Source organism: Danio rerio, chromosome 13 (genome assembly GCF_052040795.2).
Source record: "Danio rerio strain M-AB ecotype USA chromosome 13, GRCz13ab, whole genome shotgun sequence".
Classification (NCBI taxonomy): Eukaryota; Metazoa; Chordata; class Actinopteri; order Cypriniformes; family Danionidae; genus Danio; species Danio rerio.
In genome coordinates this window covers 55,275,301-55,292,500 of record NC_141033.1, presented here as the reverse complement: position 1 = coordinate 55,292,500, position 17,200 = coordinate 55,275,301, and the positions used below count along the sequence as shown (strand labels likewise).

The 17,200-nt window shown below is 39.8% G+C and overlaps 1 protein-coding gene across 11 annotated transcripts in view; it reads right to left on the bottom strand.

Annotated features, from left to right (window-relative positions):
• The window catches only part of LOC100331665 (uncharacterized), a 20,100-nt gene extending 2,900 nt beyond the window's left edge, over positions 1–17,200 (bottom strand). For 4 of the 11 annotated variants that reach the window (XM_087279909.1, XM_087279910.1, XM_087279907.1 and 1 more), the window contains exons 1-8: positions 16,956–17,181; positions 11,949–12,312; positions 11,616–11,732; positions 9,805–10,046; positions 9,119–9,284; positions 6,755–6,854; positions 6,088–6,163; positions 3,298–3,423 (exon numbers count right to left, since the gene is read on the bottom strand). In XM_087279909.1, the coding sequence (XP_087136035.1) occupies positions 3,298–3,423; positions 6,088–6,163; positions 6,755–6,854; positions 9,119–9,284; positions 9,805–10,046; positions 11,616–11,732; positions 11,949–12,312; positions 16,956–17,059 (1,295 nt within the window). In that variant the 5' untranslated portion in view covers positions 17,060–17,181. Of the gene's footprint in view, positions 1–3,297; positions 3,424–6,087; positions 6,483–6,754; positions 6,855–8,875; positions 9,285–9,804; positions 10,047–11,615; positions 11,733–11,948; positions 12,313–16,397; positions 16,791–16,955 lie in introns of all 11 variants that reach the window. The other 7 variants (XM_087279904.1, XM_087279905.1, XM_087279906.1 and 4 more) reach the window with 3 other exon arrangements.

Genomic DNA, 17,200 nt, shown 5'->3' with positions numbered 1-17,200 from the left:
AATCGCAAGATAAAGGCACAGCTAAAGTATTTACGGCAGGTTTAGAGCACATTTCAGCTCCATATCACTACACTGAATGATATGAGTCGATTTCAAAACCTGCCGGAACTACTTTAGCTTTGCATTTATCTGAAAACAACACCACTCATAAGAATGCTCATCAGCCAATCAGAATCAAGCATTCAGCAGCACTGGAGTTTAAATGAAATTAAAGCCACCATAGCTAAACACACACTGCACTGCTGTGATATAATGACAATAACCAGTAATATGATTAAAGATATTATTTAATATCAGCTATTAAATAATCTCAGACAATATTAAGTCATTAATCACTATATACTCTATAATAGACTTATAAAATATTCAAGTTTATTTGTAATTGCTTTTCACAACAATTATAACTCCAAAGCAGCAATAATAAGTAATAATATCTTATTCAGTAATTACTGAGACAATTATTATTATATAATTTAATATTATTTAATGCACTATGAAGTAACACAAGCAAATAAAAAACAAGTGCTGTAGAAAATGTATTGCTCACTGTTAATGCATTAATGCACTGTTGGTTGGTGAATGCACTGATAATTAATCCAGATGAAGTGAAAATGAGAACGTGTAATTAGTCCAAATGAGTAAACTTCACTAGTTAAAACAAACTAATAAATGTGCTATTACTGTCTCATCATTTATCACTATAAGGTCACACACTGAAGTCAAAGTGCATTAAGCAATTGACATTAACATCATTAAAGTGCTGTAAAACGCCTATATTTAGCTGCTCATTGCATTTTAATGAATGCATTCAATTATGTGAACGAATGAGAGCGTATTGTGCATGTCACTGCTTAATTTATTAATAGTAATTCATGTATTCTAGTCAAGTGCTTCATTAGCATCACAGAGATGTGCCGAGCTGCTGTGATCTGTGCTTTCAGTGTGAATTATACTCTAGTGAAAGTACCATCACTGGGTGAAAATGTGTTGCATGTAGAGTAAAATGTCTATATAGATATAAATATAACAGTTTTAATCAGTAATCAGTGTATGAATTAAAGAAGCTCTTTTACAGATTCCCTAAGCACGGTGTCTCAGTAGTGTCACACTGTGGCCTCACAGCAAGAAGGTTGCTGGCAGTGGCGGAGTTAGGCATGGGTAATATGGGCGATCGCCCAGGGCGGCATCTTGCTGGGGCAGCATGGGGAGACAAAAAAAAAAAGTGGCCAGTAAAAGCTTTGAGATGCGATTTATTTTATGCAAGTGTAATTTAGAGTAGTTAAGCCAGAATTGAGATGTTAGGGGCCGTTCACATTTGGCTTCTTTTGCATGTGCACATTTGTTATTCTCTATGTGCAACCGAAACAACACTGCTGAAAGCAAACTGACGGATCACGGTTGTTTACATGCACACCGATTAAATACACGATGCTCGTGCGCTGTGAAACCGGAGTAACAGCCTTTTACGCAGAGGTGTTGGCACAAAGCGAGCTTTGCAAGTCGACAGAACTAATGATAACATGATGATGATGATGATGATGTTATGGTGACTATAATAACGGCTATGAAGCAGTAAAGGATAATGAGTCAGGGAGATAATCAAGACTTCATAACAATAATTCTCAGCCGTGAGTCGGGTCTATAAAACATGTTTATTTGCATTCTGAAGAATTATCTAAATTAATATTCATGCAAAAGATTTCTTAAGTGATCTTAGCATAGTTGTGTCTTTACGTTGTTTTCCAGTTACATTCAGCATTGTTTCAGTAATTCATTTAGAATCATTATAATTGAATAATATTAATAACAACTTTATTTATTTTTTATTTTATTAAGGTGGTGTATGGGGTGGTTCACCCAGGGTGCCATTTAAACTAGAACTGCCACTGGTCGCTGTTTCTGTGTGGAGTTTGCATGTTCTCCCCGTGTTGGTGTGGGTTTCCTCCGGGTGCTCCGGTTTCCCCCACAGTCCAAAAACATGCGCTATAGGGGAACTGATCAACTACACTAGCCGTAGTGTATGAGTGTGTGTGTGTGTGTGTGTGTGTGTGTAAATCAGTGTGTATGGGTGTTTCCCATTATTGGGTTGCAGCTGGCATCCGCTGTGTAAAACATAAGCTGGAATAGTTGGTGGATGGTGGCGACCCCTGATAAATAAGGGACTAAGCTGAAGGAACACACCATTTTGCCATGTGAACACACAAAAAACTCTCTCTTTGCCCAAGAATGGACACCACTAGCAAATGAACGGAAATTACTGAAATGAAAGCATTTTTTTTTATTTACCCCCCAAAAACTTAACAAATCCGACACAATGGCGATCAATCACACACACCTAAACGTCTGACCTTATATAACATGCTCACTGTGTCAAACACACACCACAGGCCTCCAGAAGTCAACAAAGTTGCACCATTTTTAGGTTCTGATTGGTCTGAACTGACTTATAGTATTTAAAAAATAGAAATATTTAAAAGATATGATATAAAAAATAAGCATATTTTTGGGTAAACATCCAGCTGAAATGTCTACATCCATCAACAATCACTGAACGCACTACAGAATGTTTCCTCTTCCACACAGACTGCAGGTATTCTCTCAGTGCTGCAGGAGTTTATGGCGCCACCTGCTGGACACTCGGAGCTGTTTAGCCAGGGGTCAAAGGTCATAACCTGAGAGTGAGCATATCAGCACAGCTATATTTTGTGTGTAAGATTACATCACTCTGTAGGTAAATGCATCAAGCATAAGCTACATGTTTAATCAGCAGGGTGTAGCGTGGAGTAATTTACAGTGCTCACTACTCTTGAACACCTTGAAAAGGGCTTTTTTCACACACATTTTGAGTATTGTTTAAAATACACTGGAAAAAACACTCATTGTATTTACTATATTTTTTAAGGTAAGTGGTAAATGTAAGTGGTAAGCTGAATTTAAATGAATAAATTAGCCTGAATGCTTCTAAATTTAATTAGTTTGTTTAAGTTCAGCCCATATAAACTGTTTGCAAACACACACCTTAAAAAGACAGTAAATACAATGAATATGTTTTTCAGTGACTTTTACTGCCACTATTTTATTTTTTAGCCGGTGATGACACATTTACTATACTGGCAATAATGTCTCGTTTACTAGAGTATGGTTTTCAGTAGTCTTTCCACCAGTGAGTTAGTCTTTTCAGTGAGGAGTGCGGTGTTTACTGCAGTGTGTTTACTGCTGATGAACTCCTGGGTTAATTGGCTTATCAGAGAGCGTGTTTGAGTGACCTTTGAGATGTTAATAAAGAGTTTTGAGCACCTTTTGCCCTTGAGCTCTGGCAGTTGTCCAGCCAGGATGGCGGCGAGACCCATCGCACCTTCAGTGTCCACCGTGCAGCGCTCGAACTCCTGGAAGCGCAGCATGGCCACCAGAGCGTCCGCCTCCCTGAGCAAAACATGCCGAGAATCAGTAATCAGATAGAGAACAGTGTGTGAACAGGAGAATTAGTTCAGTTAGATAAAGATGATAAATTACATGCTAAAATGTGGAATCAGTAATGTAATCTCTCAGATTACACTGTAATGGTAAAGTAATCTGACTCCTTCTGGATTACATTTAGATTACTTCTGTGCTACGCCTTATTTAATTACATGGTAAAAAGTGTAGTTATCTGATCTCAGATTACACATTCATGGTATTGTAATCTGACTACTTTCGGGTTATATTTAGATTTCTTTTATGTTAACCCTTATTTGATTACACTGGAAAAAATTGTACTCCATAATATAATCTCTCAGAGTAAACATTAATGGTCAAGTAATCTACTTTTGGATTACATTTAGATTACTTTTGTGTTGACCAATATTTGATTACGTGATTAAAAAAAAGTTTAATCATTAATATAATCTTTCAGATTATACTGTAATGGTAAAGTAATCTGACTACTTTCGGATTACATTTAGATTACGTTTTTGCTACTCTTTATTTAATTACATGGCAAAAATGTAATCAGTACCATAATCTCTCAGATTACACATTTAAAGTAATCTGACTACTATCGGATTACTTTTGTGCTACGCCTTATTTAGTTACATGGTAAAAAGTGTAGTTATGTAATCTCTCAGATTACACATTCATGGTATTGTAATCTGACTACTTTCGGGTTACATTTAGATTACTTTTGTGTTACCCTTATTTGATTAGAAGGGAAAAATGTACTCCATAATATAATCTCTCAGATTACACAATAATAGTCAAGTAATCTACTTTCGGGTTACATTTAGATTACTTTTGCACTGAGCCTTATTTGATTACATGGTAAAAGATGTAATCACTAATATAATCTCCCAGATTACACATTTATAGTGAAGTAATCTGACTAAATTTGGATTACATTTAGATTACATTTGCGCTAACCCTTATTTGATGCCTCATATACTGAAGCAGGATTATCTTGTACTATTTAGACAGAAAGAAATAATAAATGTCTACATTGTTAATCATCATCAAGAGGACATGATGGACAGATAATACTTCATAATATACTATATAACACTAATATACCTCAACAACACTAAACCACAAACATTTACTGGACATTAAATGCATTTAGAAAGCAGCAACATTACAAAACCTAATATTGAAAAACATCAAATTCACATAAATATCACTGCGACGTCAAATGTTTTACCTATAAATCTCTAGAAATGCAGATGACTGTAAAAGTGTGAAGAATCATGAATGCACACAAGCAGCTGGTTAATTATGAAAATAATAAATGTAAAGAGGTGGCGCGGTGGCGCAGTAGGTAGTGCTGTGGCCTCACAGCAAGAAGGTCTCTGGTTTGAGTCTCGGCTGGGTCAGTTGGTGTTTCTGTGTGGAGTTTGCATGTTCTCCCTGTGATCGTGTGGGTTTCCTCCGGTTTCCCCCACAGTCTAAACACATGCAGTACAGGTGAACTGGGTAAGCTAAAATTGTCCGTAGTTTATGTGTATGAATGAAAGTGTGTGGGTGTTTCCCAGTGATGGGTTGCAGCTGGAAGGGCATCTGCTGCGTAAAGCATGTGCTGGTTAAGTTTTCGGTTCATTCCTCTGTGGCTATTAATAAAGGGACTAAGATGACAAGAAAATGAATAAATGTAAAAAAAAAAACAAGCAGAGTCAATGAATTGAGCAGCCTCCTGCCATTGTGTAACTAAATGTAATCATGTAATCCATCAAAGAGTAACTGTAGTCTGATTACGAGTGTTTTAAAAAGTACTTTAGTCTAATTACAAGTACTTGATTGCTGTAATCTGATTACTCAATCCAGATTACAGATAATCTGCTGCTAGAGAGAGAGAGAGAGAGAGAGAGAGAGAGAGAGAGAGAGAGAGAGAGAGAGAGAGAGGGAGAGGCTGTAGGTCAAACAGTAAAGGTTGTTTCTAGCAATGCTAAAGTCTTGAGTTTGATTCTTGAGGTATTCATGAACTGATAACATGCATTAGTCTCTTGAATAACAGTCTGACAAATGCATACCTGTCAAATGTTATAGAAACCTATAATAATACAGTTGAAGGCAAGGTTATTAGCCCTGCTGTGATTTTTTTTCAATTATTTCTCAAGTGGAACATTTTCACAGTATATACTATAATACTAAATGGATATGTTTTAGGGTCAATATTGTTAGCTCCCTTAAGAATTTATATTTTTAATTGTCTATAGGGTGATTCAGTGGTGTCAAATTGTGGCATCACGGCAAGGTCTCTAGTTTGAGTCCCGGCTGGGTCAGTGTGTGTTTCTGTGTGGAGTTTGCATGTTCTCCCCGTGTTGGTGTGGGTTTCCTCCGGGTGCTCCGGTTTCCCCCACAGTCCAAACACATGCGCTATAGGGGAACTGATCAACTACACTTGCCGTGGTGTGTGTGTATGGTGTGTGTATAGGTGTTTCCCAGTAATGGGTTGCAGCTGGAATAGTTGGTGGTTCATTCCGCTGTGGTGACCCCTGATAAATAAGGGACTAAGCTGAAGGAAAATGAATCTCCAGAACAAACCACTGTTATTCTACTACTGTTGTCTAATTACCCTAACTTTACCCTAATTACCATGAAGGGAATATATCTTCACAATACCTGACAGAAATAACTTTGTCCACCAGTTTCTTGGCCAGCTGAAAGGTGTGTGTGCCCAGAGAGTGATCCACCAGATCTGTGCAGAAAAACCCATCAGAAACTCACATAAGACCAGGAGTTCAGATGCAAACACCTCCAGTTGCCATTTGAACATTTCCTTCTCTGAACATTTGTCTCTGTGCGTGGGTTCAGTAATCTCACTTCAGTGCCAAAGAATATCTGCTTTTCATTGGCTTTAATGGGCACCTATTGTGTAGAAATGACATTTCTAGGGGGTTTAACCCCAGCAGTGTGTGTGTGTGTGTGTGTGTGAGCAGTGTGTGAATATTTCCAGCAGTCTCTGATGCTCATCATGAGTAATTGTGTTTGTTCTAATCAGACTTGATGCAGAAACACTGTGATTGACATTCTCCCTTTGTATGTGTCATCAGAGGGGGAAAGCCCCGCCCACTAGTGCCCATCTCATTAGCATAAACACACACACACACACACCCACACACATTCTCTAGACACAGCAGAGACACATTTTAAGCTTGTGCATATAGACCCCCTTTATAGTGAAATAACTAAACACAAACACAAACATTAATTTTAGAAGAAAATATCTAAGGACAACTAAAAGTTTTGCGTCTGAACTCATCGTATAAACACAAGTTCCTAACTTCACCTCTGTAGAGCTTCTTGTTGGGGTTGCAGTAGAGGTCTTTAATGGGACAATCTGTTTTGAGCGACTGCAGGAGAAGAGGGAACTCCTCCGGCTCCACACCCTGTGGGAAAACACTATAGATTAAACAGCAGGGGTTCATCATCAGGCACTCTCTAACACTGACTCCTGCTCATATGATGCGGATGACGGGATTATGAGGAGTTTCTCTGCAAATAAAACAGGTTTTGTCTTGTTGCTAGTCCAAATATCTTAAAATTCTTAAAACAATAAGCATTTTTTACATTTATTTTAGAAATAATGAGTCAAAATGTACTGGGTTTTTCCTTAAAGTCAGCAACAGAATCTGTAAAATATTAATAATAATGTGAATAATAAGTACAATAATTGTTTTTGCTCTGAAATAACACTGTTTTACTTGTTTTAAATCTGACATGTTCTGCCTACTTTCACAAGCTGTAAATGCGTCTCTGCTGTCTCTCGAGTGTGTGTGTGTGTGAGCTGAGAACAGCACACAGGTCATGTTCTCCAGTTCTCTGAAACTGACCCTTTCAGGCTTTGATCCTAATTGTGGCGCTTTGGTGACTGTCGCTTTAAATGCAAATGAGATTCTGCACTTTTCAGAAGAGGGCGGAGCTATAAATGCCCTTGTGTCAGCATAGTGGCAGATTAAAAAACAACACCAACATCCTATGCTACACTTAGAAATAAAAGCATGTGAGCTGACACTGGGGTGGTGCTTTTTCAAAAGGTACATATTTGTACCTTAAAGGTGTATATTAGCACCCCGTAAATTTCAGCGTGTACAGTTTTGCACATTTCAGGTACTAATATGTACCTTTGAGGTATTAATAAGGACCCTTTAAGTACGTATATTTACCAAGTGTGCCGCAAGCCTACGTTTGAGTGAAGGTTTCGGCCGTTAGATCGCCCCCTGGGGGCTGGCTGCAGTACGAGTCATAAAGCCCGCCTCCTCCGTGTTAATGAAGGAGACTTGAGCCCAAATAAAAAAAAATATTACACTTGCAATAAAATGTCCCGAAAGATAGTTCTGGTGGATTAAGGCACTGGTTATTGTGCTGAAATAGGTGCAGATCCTCATTTTTGTAAACAGTTTGTTTTTAGCAGTAATTTAATGCTGGGCGTGTCATCGTGATTGACAGCTGTGATTGACAGTTTCTCAAAGCAGCACGTCTGAGCTTCGGCAGGAGACTGAAGTAGACTGAAATGTTATTATTCGATTTCTGTGTTATTATGACAAAATGAGTTCAGCAGTAAACTATAGTTTCTGACATACATGATCCTGGTGGAACACTGTTTATTCGCTAAGTTCAGGGCTTTTTTCGGGCTTTATTAGTTTGCTGATACACGCCTAGCCACCCAGATAACAAAACACAGTTCCGGCTAGATTCTCGCCTGCCGGAGACTTATCTCTTAGAGCTCAGACTGACTAATGTTACCTCTGCTGGACCTACTCCGGATGCCTGGACTCACTGCCCGATTCCAGCCCGAGTCAATCGAGCCAGATGCGGCGGCCGAGCGAGCCGGCGCTGCCGCATGCGAGCCGGAATCAGCCCGCGACGCCGCGAGTAAGTTATGCGCTGCGGCCTGGAGCTGGCGCGATTGAATATATAAAACCCTCATATTTGTTAACGTTATTACATCCATTTGTGTTGATATGACAGCAAACGCATGCTGAGCAGTTCGGGGGGCGTGGTTGATTTTACATAAAGCGTTTGATTGGAAGCTCGACTCTGCTCATTTTCGCGGCTCCTCCTCTGGCTCCATCAGACAGTCCTTCTGCGCATGTCTGGCTCCAATTTCAGCAGTCTTTTGCGACAGTTTGTGCCCGTCAAGCAGGCGTTTTGCCCTCAAGGCGTTCAATGGGAAAAAGGGCTGTCGCGTCGTCCATATTTTTTACAGTCATTGATATTTACCTTTTGAAAAGGTACCACCCAGTGACAGCTCGCGTAGCTTTATTTCTGAGAGTGTAATGAGGGAGAGATGGGCACTAGTGGGCGGGGCTTTCACCCTTTGATGACATGTACAAAGTGAGAATGTCAATCACAGTGTTTCTGCAGACTGATTTCATCTAGTGTGATTTGAATAAGCACAATTCAGCACTGTTGACTACTAGAGGCTGGAGATATCCACACACTGCTGACACACACACTACTGGCTTTAAACCCTGCATAATAGTCATTTCTGCATAATAGGTGGCCTTTAAAGAAAAACTCGCTTCATTTTGACTCATTATTTCTCAAAACAAGACTATATCTTGAAAATGCTTCTTGATTTCAGAGTTTTTCGATGTTTGGACCGGAAACAGTGTTGTTGTCTGAGGTTTATCCGATGTGTTTGACTCACTATGACAGAGATGCGAGGGTTCAGGTGTTTGATGGCGGCTGCAGTTCCTGCCAGTAGGCCACAATGTCCACCCGCTGGCACCACCACAGCGTCCAGTTTGGGCACCTGCTCGTAGATCTCCATGCCCACTGTTCCCAGACCTGCCAGATACACAGCGCTGTCGTCCCTACAAGCAGATGGAGAGAGAGAGAGCGATGGATAAACCTGTCTGACACACACCAAACCCTGCCAAGCGATGCCTGTCTGTCTGCTCATGTGCTGTGATCATGCATGAGTGGACAGACAGACAGACACATCTACTCCTCCAACTGATCCTAGACGTACTTCAGGAGATTTGGCCTCATTAAAATATTTTATTATTTATTATTATTCTATAGTAAAAGGCTTAATGATCAGTAGGGGCCGATTTGATGACCACAATATTAATGAGCACAGAGAGTCAGGAGCTCAGTCTAACATCTCATCTGAAAGACGGCGCTCACTGACAGTATAGAGTCCCCTTCACTAAACTGGGGCATTAGGACTCACACAGACCACAGGTTGAGCGCCCCCTGCTGGCCTCACTAACACCACTGCCAACAGCAGCCTAGTGTTCCCATGTGCTCTCCCATCCAGACACACTGGGCCCTGCTCAGCTTCAGTGAGTAACCGCTCTCGGGCTGCAGGGTGATAGGTGTGAAACTCACTCCTCCAGACACAGGTATCCGTTCTCCTTGGCCAGGTGTCGGGCGTGGTTGATTGAGTCTCGGGCTGTGCTGCCGTAGGAAATAACCATGGCTCCGTAATCTCTGTACATGCGCAGACGAGGAGGAGAGCTGCACGCTGGCATGATGACGAACACCGGGATACGCATCTCCACCGCATGATACGCCACCGACATCGAGAAGTTACAGTCTGTGGCCACAATCACACCCTTCCTCTGCTGATCCTGCACACACACACACACACACACACACACACACACACACACACACACACACATACAGTATTCGGGTGTTGTTGTGAATTGTATGAATGCAGTATTTTGGTGATGTTTTAAAGGCAGTGTTTGGGTGTTGATCTGGATTCAGTGTTTGGGTGTTGATCTGGATTCAGTGTTTGGGTGTTGATCTGGATTCAGTGTTTGGGTGTTGATCTGGATTCAGTGTTTGGGTGTTGATCTGGATTCAGTGTTTGGGTGTTGATCTGGATTCAGTGTTTGGGTGTTGATCTGGATTCAGTGTTTGGGTGTTGATCTGGATTCAGTGTTTGGGTGTTGATCTGGATTCAGTGTTTGGGTGTTGATCTGGATTCAGTGTTTGGGTGTTGATCTGGATTCAGTGTTTGGGTGTTGATCTGGATTCAGTGTTTGGGTGTTGATCTGGATTTAGTGTTTGGGTGTTGATCTGGATTCAGTGTTTGGGTGTTGATCTGGATTTAGTGTTTGGGTGTTGATCTGGATTCAGTGTTTGGGTGTTGATCTGGATTCAGTGTTTGGGTGTTGATCTGGATGCAGTGTTTGGGTGTTGATCTGGATTCAGTGTTTGGGTGTTGATCTGGATTCAGTGTTTGGGTGTTGATCTGGATTCAGTGTTTGGGTGTTGATCTGGATTCATTGTTTGGGTGTTGGTCTGGATTCAGTGTTTGGGTGTTGATCTGGATTCAGTGTTTGGGTGTTGATCTGGATTCAGTGTTTGGGTGTTGATCTGGATTCAGTGTTTGGGTGTTGATCTGGATTCAGTGTTTGGGTGTTGATCTGGATTCAGTGTTTGGGTGTTGATCTGGATTCAGTGTTTGGGTGTTGATCTGGATTCAGTGTTTGGGTGTTGATCTGGATTCAGTGTTTGGGTGTTGATCTGGATTCAGTGTTTGGGTGTTGATCTGGATTCAGTGTTTGGGTGTTGGTCTGGATTCAGTGTTTGGGTGTTGGTCTGGATTCAGTGTTTGGGTGTTGATCTGGATTCAGTGTTTGGGTGTTGATCTGGATTCAGTGTTTGGGTGTTGATCTGGATTCAGTGTTTGGGTGTTGATCTGGATTCAGTGTTTGGGTGTTGATCTGGATTCAGTGTTTGGGTGTTGATCTGGATTCAGTGTTTGGGTGTTGATCTGGATTCAGTGTTTGGGTGTTGATCTGGATTCAGTGTTTGGGTGTTGATCTGGATTCAGTGTTTGGGTGTTGATCTGGATTCATTGTTTGGGTGTTGATCTGGATTCAGTGTTTGGGTGTTGATCTGGATTCAGTGTTTGGGTGTTGATCTGGATTCATTGTTTGGGTGTTGGTCTGGATTCAGTGTTTGGGTGTTGATCTGGATTCAGTGTTTGGGTGTTGATCTGGATTCAGTGTTTGGGTGTTGATCTGGATTCATTGTTTGGGTGTTGATCTGGATTCAGTGTTTGGGTGTTGATCTGGATTCAGTGTTTTGGTGTTGATCTGGATTCAGTGTTTGGGTGTTGGTCTGGATTCAGTGTTTGGGTGTTGATCTGGATTCAGTGTTTGGGTGTTGTTGAGGATCTTCACCTGTTTGAGGGAGGACAGCAGGTACAGCACTCCTCTCTCCTTTACTGAGCCGGTGTAGTGGAGCAGCTCCTTCTTCAGGTAAATCTCCATGCCATACTGTTTGGACAGTCTGGAGTACTGAGAGCAGAACACACACACACACTCATGAGCACCACAGAGGTGTATTTCAGACCTGTTGCTCGTAGTCTTAGAAAAATGCTTCATGTTTTTAGGAGGTCTTGAATTCAGACTGACAGAAAAAAATCTATTGACAGTTGTTTAGTTGTGTGTGTGTGTGTGTGTGTGTGTGCATGAATGCATGCTTGTGTGAGTATGCATGTGTGCATGTGTCACCGTGCAGGGTGTTTTCTGTAGGCTGGACTGCTGTAGTCTGAAGGCCGCGGCGCTGATGTCCTGGAAGCGCAGGTGTTCTGGAGCCGGAGGTGTGCTACTCTTCTTGCTGTCGGTGCTCTTCTTCGCGGCTGGTTTGGGGGTGGACATCAGCTGCAGCTCCGCCGGCTCAGAGACGCTGGTCTGGAAGGTCTTCACGTCTCCGTTCAGGTATTCTTCAGCTCCGAAGTCTTTGAGTCTCTCTGGGCAGATGAGTGTGGAGCGGCGGCCCGTGCGCCCATTCCCCATCAGCACCAGCGGGTCTCGAGTGCAGGGGCCGCTGTGGAATGAGCAGTCAGGCTTTGCGGATCCACGGCGCTGCTCAGCACTGCACAATCAACATCACACACAGTATTATAGCATCACTCAGACAGGGTGAGCCGATCACAGTTACGCATCACAACTTTCATGACAACACAAACAGAAGCGGACTGCTCTGGATGACATTTAGATGAACCTTTATATGATGACATGGTAAAGACAGCTGTAGTGGAGTCTTTAAGATGGCAAAACGAACCTGTAAATCTAGATTCACCTTTATTGATTCTATACCATCTATAACCTCCACATACTGAGTGTCCACATACTGCACGTGGAAAGGCAAATCTTGAAAGGCATTTTTACTTTATTAATTGTTTATTGATTCTATAGCTCCTTTATTGATTCTACAGCTCCTTTATTGATTCTATAGCATGTTTATTGATTCTATAGAGCCTTTATTGATTCAATAGCATGTTTATTGATTCTATAGCATGTTTATTGATTCTATAGAGCTTTTATTGATTTTGTAGCACGGTTATTGATTCTATAGCTCCTTTATTGATTCTATAGCATGTTTATTGATTCCATAGCGTTTTTATTGATTTTGTACCACAGTTATTGATTCTATAGCATGTTTATTGATTCCACAGCTCCTTTATTGATTCTATAGCTCCTTTATTGATTCTATAGTATGTTTATTGATTCTATAGCATGTTTATTGATTCTATAGAGCCTTTATTGATTCTGTAGCATGTTTATTGATTCTATAGCGCTTTTATTCATTTTGTAGCACGGTTATTGATTCTATAGAGCCTTTATTGATTCAATAGCATGTTTATTGATTCTATAGCGCTTTTATTGATTTTGTAGCACAGTTATTGATTCTATAAAGCCTTTATTGATTCTATAGCATGTTTATTGATTCTATAGCACCTTTATTGATTCTATAGCATGTTTATTGATTCTATAGCACCTTTATTGATTCTATAGCATGGTTATTGATTCTATAGCACCTTTATTGATTCTATAGCATGTTTATTGATTCCATAGCGCTTTTATTGATTTTGTACCACAATATTTTTATACTTTATACTTTACTTTTTACTTTATACTTTACTTTCTTTATTGTCCACAAGTGGAAATTTATCTTTGGCTTCACCACACAACCACATCACAGTTCACATTACACACATCACAGAAAAAACATTCAACATGAATACATTCAACATCATCACATATATCACATTAAAAAACTCAATTTAAAACCCTATACACAATTAAAACCCAGTATTTGAAATTCTAATGGCACTCGGCACAAATGACATGTGATACACATTTTTCTTTACTTGAGGTTGCCTAAAACGTCTTTTTGATGGCAAGAGCTGAAATTTGATACTCAAGGAATGGGAACAATCTTCAACAATGATATGTGCTTTCTGTCTAATTCTCATTGAATAAATTTCATTTGGTTGTTTTTGCGCTTTACCTACAATTGCACTGCATATTTTTACTACTCGACACAGTTTTTGCTCTTCCTACATTGGCAACTGTCCATACCATGCAATCATGCAAACTCACAACACTCATCCAAGTTCTTGTATACCATCTCAAGGACATCTTGACAAATTGTTTTATCCTCCTAATGAGATATAATCTCTGCATTGATTTTTTAAAAATGCACTCTGCATTTGCAGCAAATGTTAATCCACTATCAATAAGTGTTCCTAAATATTTAAAACAGCCAACTGTCTCTATTTCATGTCCCTCAAGGACCAGAGGCTTCAACCCTTGACTAAGCACTAGTTTATTTCTGCTAATTATCATCTCCTTGGTTTTATTACGATTGATCTCCAGTGAACTCTTTTTACACCAATTCTGGAGCAAATTTATATAATTATAGTACGAGGTATCGCCTTCTGTTCCTATTTTAGTCAACCGTCCAATAAGTGCATGTCATCTGCATATATAAATAACTTAAAACCTGAATCCTGGATCTTAAGTTCATTTGTGTAAAGAGAAAATAGTAAGGGTGATAATATGCTTCCTTGCGGAACTCCTGTATTTACAATCATTGTTTTAGACACCATTTCATTAACGACTACTCTTTGAGGATGATTTAAAAGGAAATCTTTAATCCATCAAATAAGATCACCATTCACTCCTAGATCAAGTAGTCTTTGCAGGAGAATATCTATCCCAATTGAATTAAAAGCTGAGCTAAAATCTATAAATAAAATCCTTACATAATTTGTGGTCTGTTGAATATGTTCAGCAGCAAAATCACACAAAGTTATTACAGCATCGTCGGTGCCCCCCTTTCCCCTGTATGCAAACTGAAGGGGGTCCAAATCGTTGACCACCTTGTTCCAGATGTGCCTTGATATAATACTCTTTCCATACATTTACCCAGAATAGATGTAAGAGCTATTGGTCTAAAATCTTGTAACTGATTGGCATTGGATATTTTGGGTCCTGGAACAATTTTTGTTTCTTTCCATAAACTTGGAACCATTTTACAGTCTAACGAAAGCTAAAACAAACGGGTGAATACACTAGATAGCTGAAAAGCACAATCTCCCAACACGTGACCTTTAAGCCCATCTGGGCCAGGTGCTTTATTTGGCTTTATACTAGCAAGACTGGCTGCTGTTTCATACTCATTAAGTTTAATGGGCTCAAATGCAGGAATATTAAAACAGATTTTCTCACATTCAGTTTTGCCTTTATCAAACCTAAGAAAATATTTAAATCTTCTACCATAGCTGCACCATGTGATAAACATTATCCTCAGTCTTTATATGCTAATTTAGCTTAATTTATTGATTCTATAGTGCCTTTATTGATTCTATAGCAACTTTATTGATTCTACAGAGCCTTTATTGGTGCTATAGCAACTTTATTGATTCTCTAGCATGTTTATTGAATCTATAGTGCCTTTATTGATTCTATAGCTCCTTTATTAATTCTCTAGTATGTTTATTGAATTTATTGCGCCTTTTTGGTTCTATAGCTCCTTTATTGATTCTAAAGCATGTTTATTGATTCTATAGCTCCTTTATTGATTCGATTGCTCCTTTATTGATTCGATTGCACCTTTATTGATTCTATATTTCCTTTATTGATTCTATAGCTCCTTTATTGATTCAATTGCACCTTTATTGATTCTATATTTCCTTTATTGATTCTATAGCTCCTTTATTGATTTGATTGCACCTTTATTGATTCTATAGCTCCTTTATTGATTCGATTGCACCTTTATTGATTCTATAGCTCCTTTATTGATTCGATTGCTCCTTTATTGATTCGATTGCACCTTTATTGATTCTATAGCATGTTTATTGATTCTATGTTTATTGATTCTATAGCACATTTATTGATTATATAGCACCTTTATTGATTCTACAGCATGGGTATTGTTTTTTCAGCCCCTTTAATGATTCTATAGCATATTTATTGTTTCTTTAGCACGTTTATTGATTCTATAGCACCATTATTGATTCTTTATTGCCTTTAAAGATTCTGTAGCATGTTTAAAGATTCTATGGCACATTTAAATATTCTGTGTAGAGCTTTTAAAGTGCAGGCTTTGAGTGTGTCTAGCTGCTGTGTCCAGCACTGAAGTCTATTAATATCTGCAGTGTTTTCTGCAGGTTTGACCTCTCGCCTCATTCACACTTCACTGCGTCTAATAAAGCCTCTGTCTGATAGAAACATGTGCACACAGCTCAGGTTAACCCCATAACACTACTGCATCAGGATGGAAACAGGAATTAATCAAGATCAGACTTCACTTTTAAACCTGTTGCACACAATCTGCTACACAGCTTCTGTTGTCTGACTGCTGAAGTAGATGCTACAATCAAGTTTCAAAATTCTATGCATTTACATTGTCATTTAGCAGAGCAAAACTAATTCTAAAGTGAGTTATAACTATAGGCGTTACATATTTGAAATGTTTTATTTTTAATTTTTAAAGAAAAGTTAAAGAGTGTAACATACAATCACCAGGCTTTTAACGAAGGCTTATTTCCAGAACCTTTAATTTCTCTGTTCCTCAGAGGTGAACTCAGACCTTTTGTAGCTTGTAAAACATTTCGTCTTAATTATATTGTATTTTACAGTTTGTAAATGAATGTCTCCTGCAGTGTTTACCGTGGTATAAAGAGGAGGATGAAGGAGAGGAAGAGTCTGAGGAGGATGAGCACCAGTGTCTGCAGGAGTGTGATGAAGGTAGTGTTTTCAGGGATCTGAGGGATGGATGCAGGCTGTATTGGACACTTACGGGTGTTTTCAGGGATCTGCGGTGTGGATGCAGGCTGTATTGGAGATTTACAGCTGTTTTCTAGTATCTGCAGGACTGTTGGAGGCTGTATTGGAGATTTACAGGTGTTTTTAGGCATCTGCGGGATGGATGGAGGTTGCATTGGAGATTTACGGGCTCTACAGACGGGTGGAGGTGTGGATGGAGGAGGATCACTCTCTACAGGCTCTCTACAGGTATTCACTGCTGGAGGATCATCACTTACAGCAGCACACACCGGCTCTCTACAGGAGGCATGCACAAGACTATGACAGCTGTGCATTGTAGGTTTTATTTTGTGAACACATTTCAAGGTACTTTTTAGTTTTAACAATAGCACAGACACTAAAACAGCCAGAGAATACAGTTTTCAACCAAAAGTTTTGGTTTATTACAGTAATTTCTCCCACCTCTGCCAGAACGGATCATACTCCTCGCAGTCACTGAATCCTCTGCGCGGCTCCTGCGGGTTTTCATTCATAAAATTAGCGAAAAACTGAGCGGCGAAGTTCATCCCGGTGCACAGAGAGAAAGAGAGAGTGTGTGTGTGTGTGTCCTGTCCTGTCCTGTTCTCCTGCAGGACATTAATGCTCAGGGTTATTTAAAGAGGGATTAGCCATAATCAGAGCTCCACCTACTGCTCTATTCCTGCAGT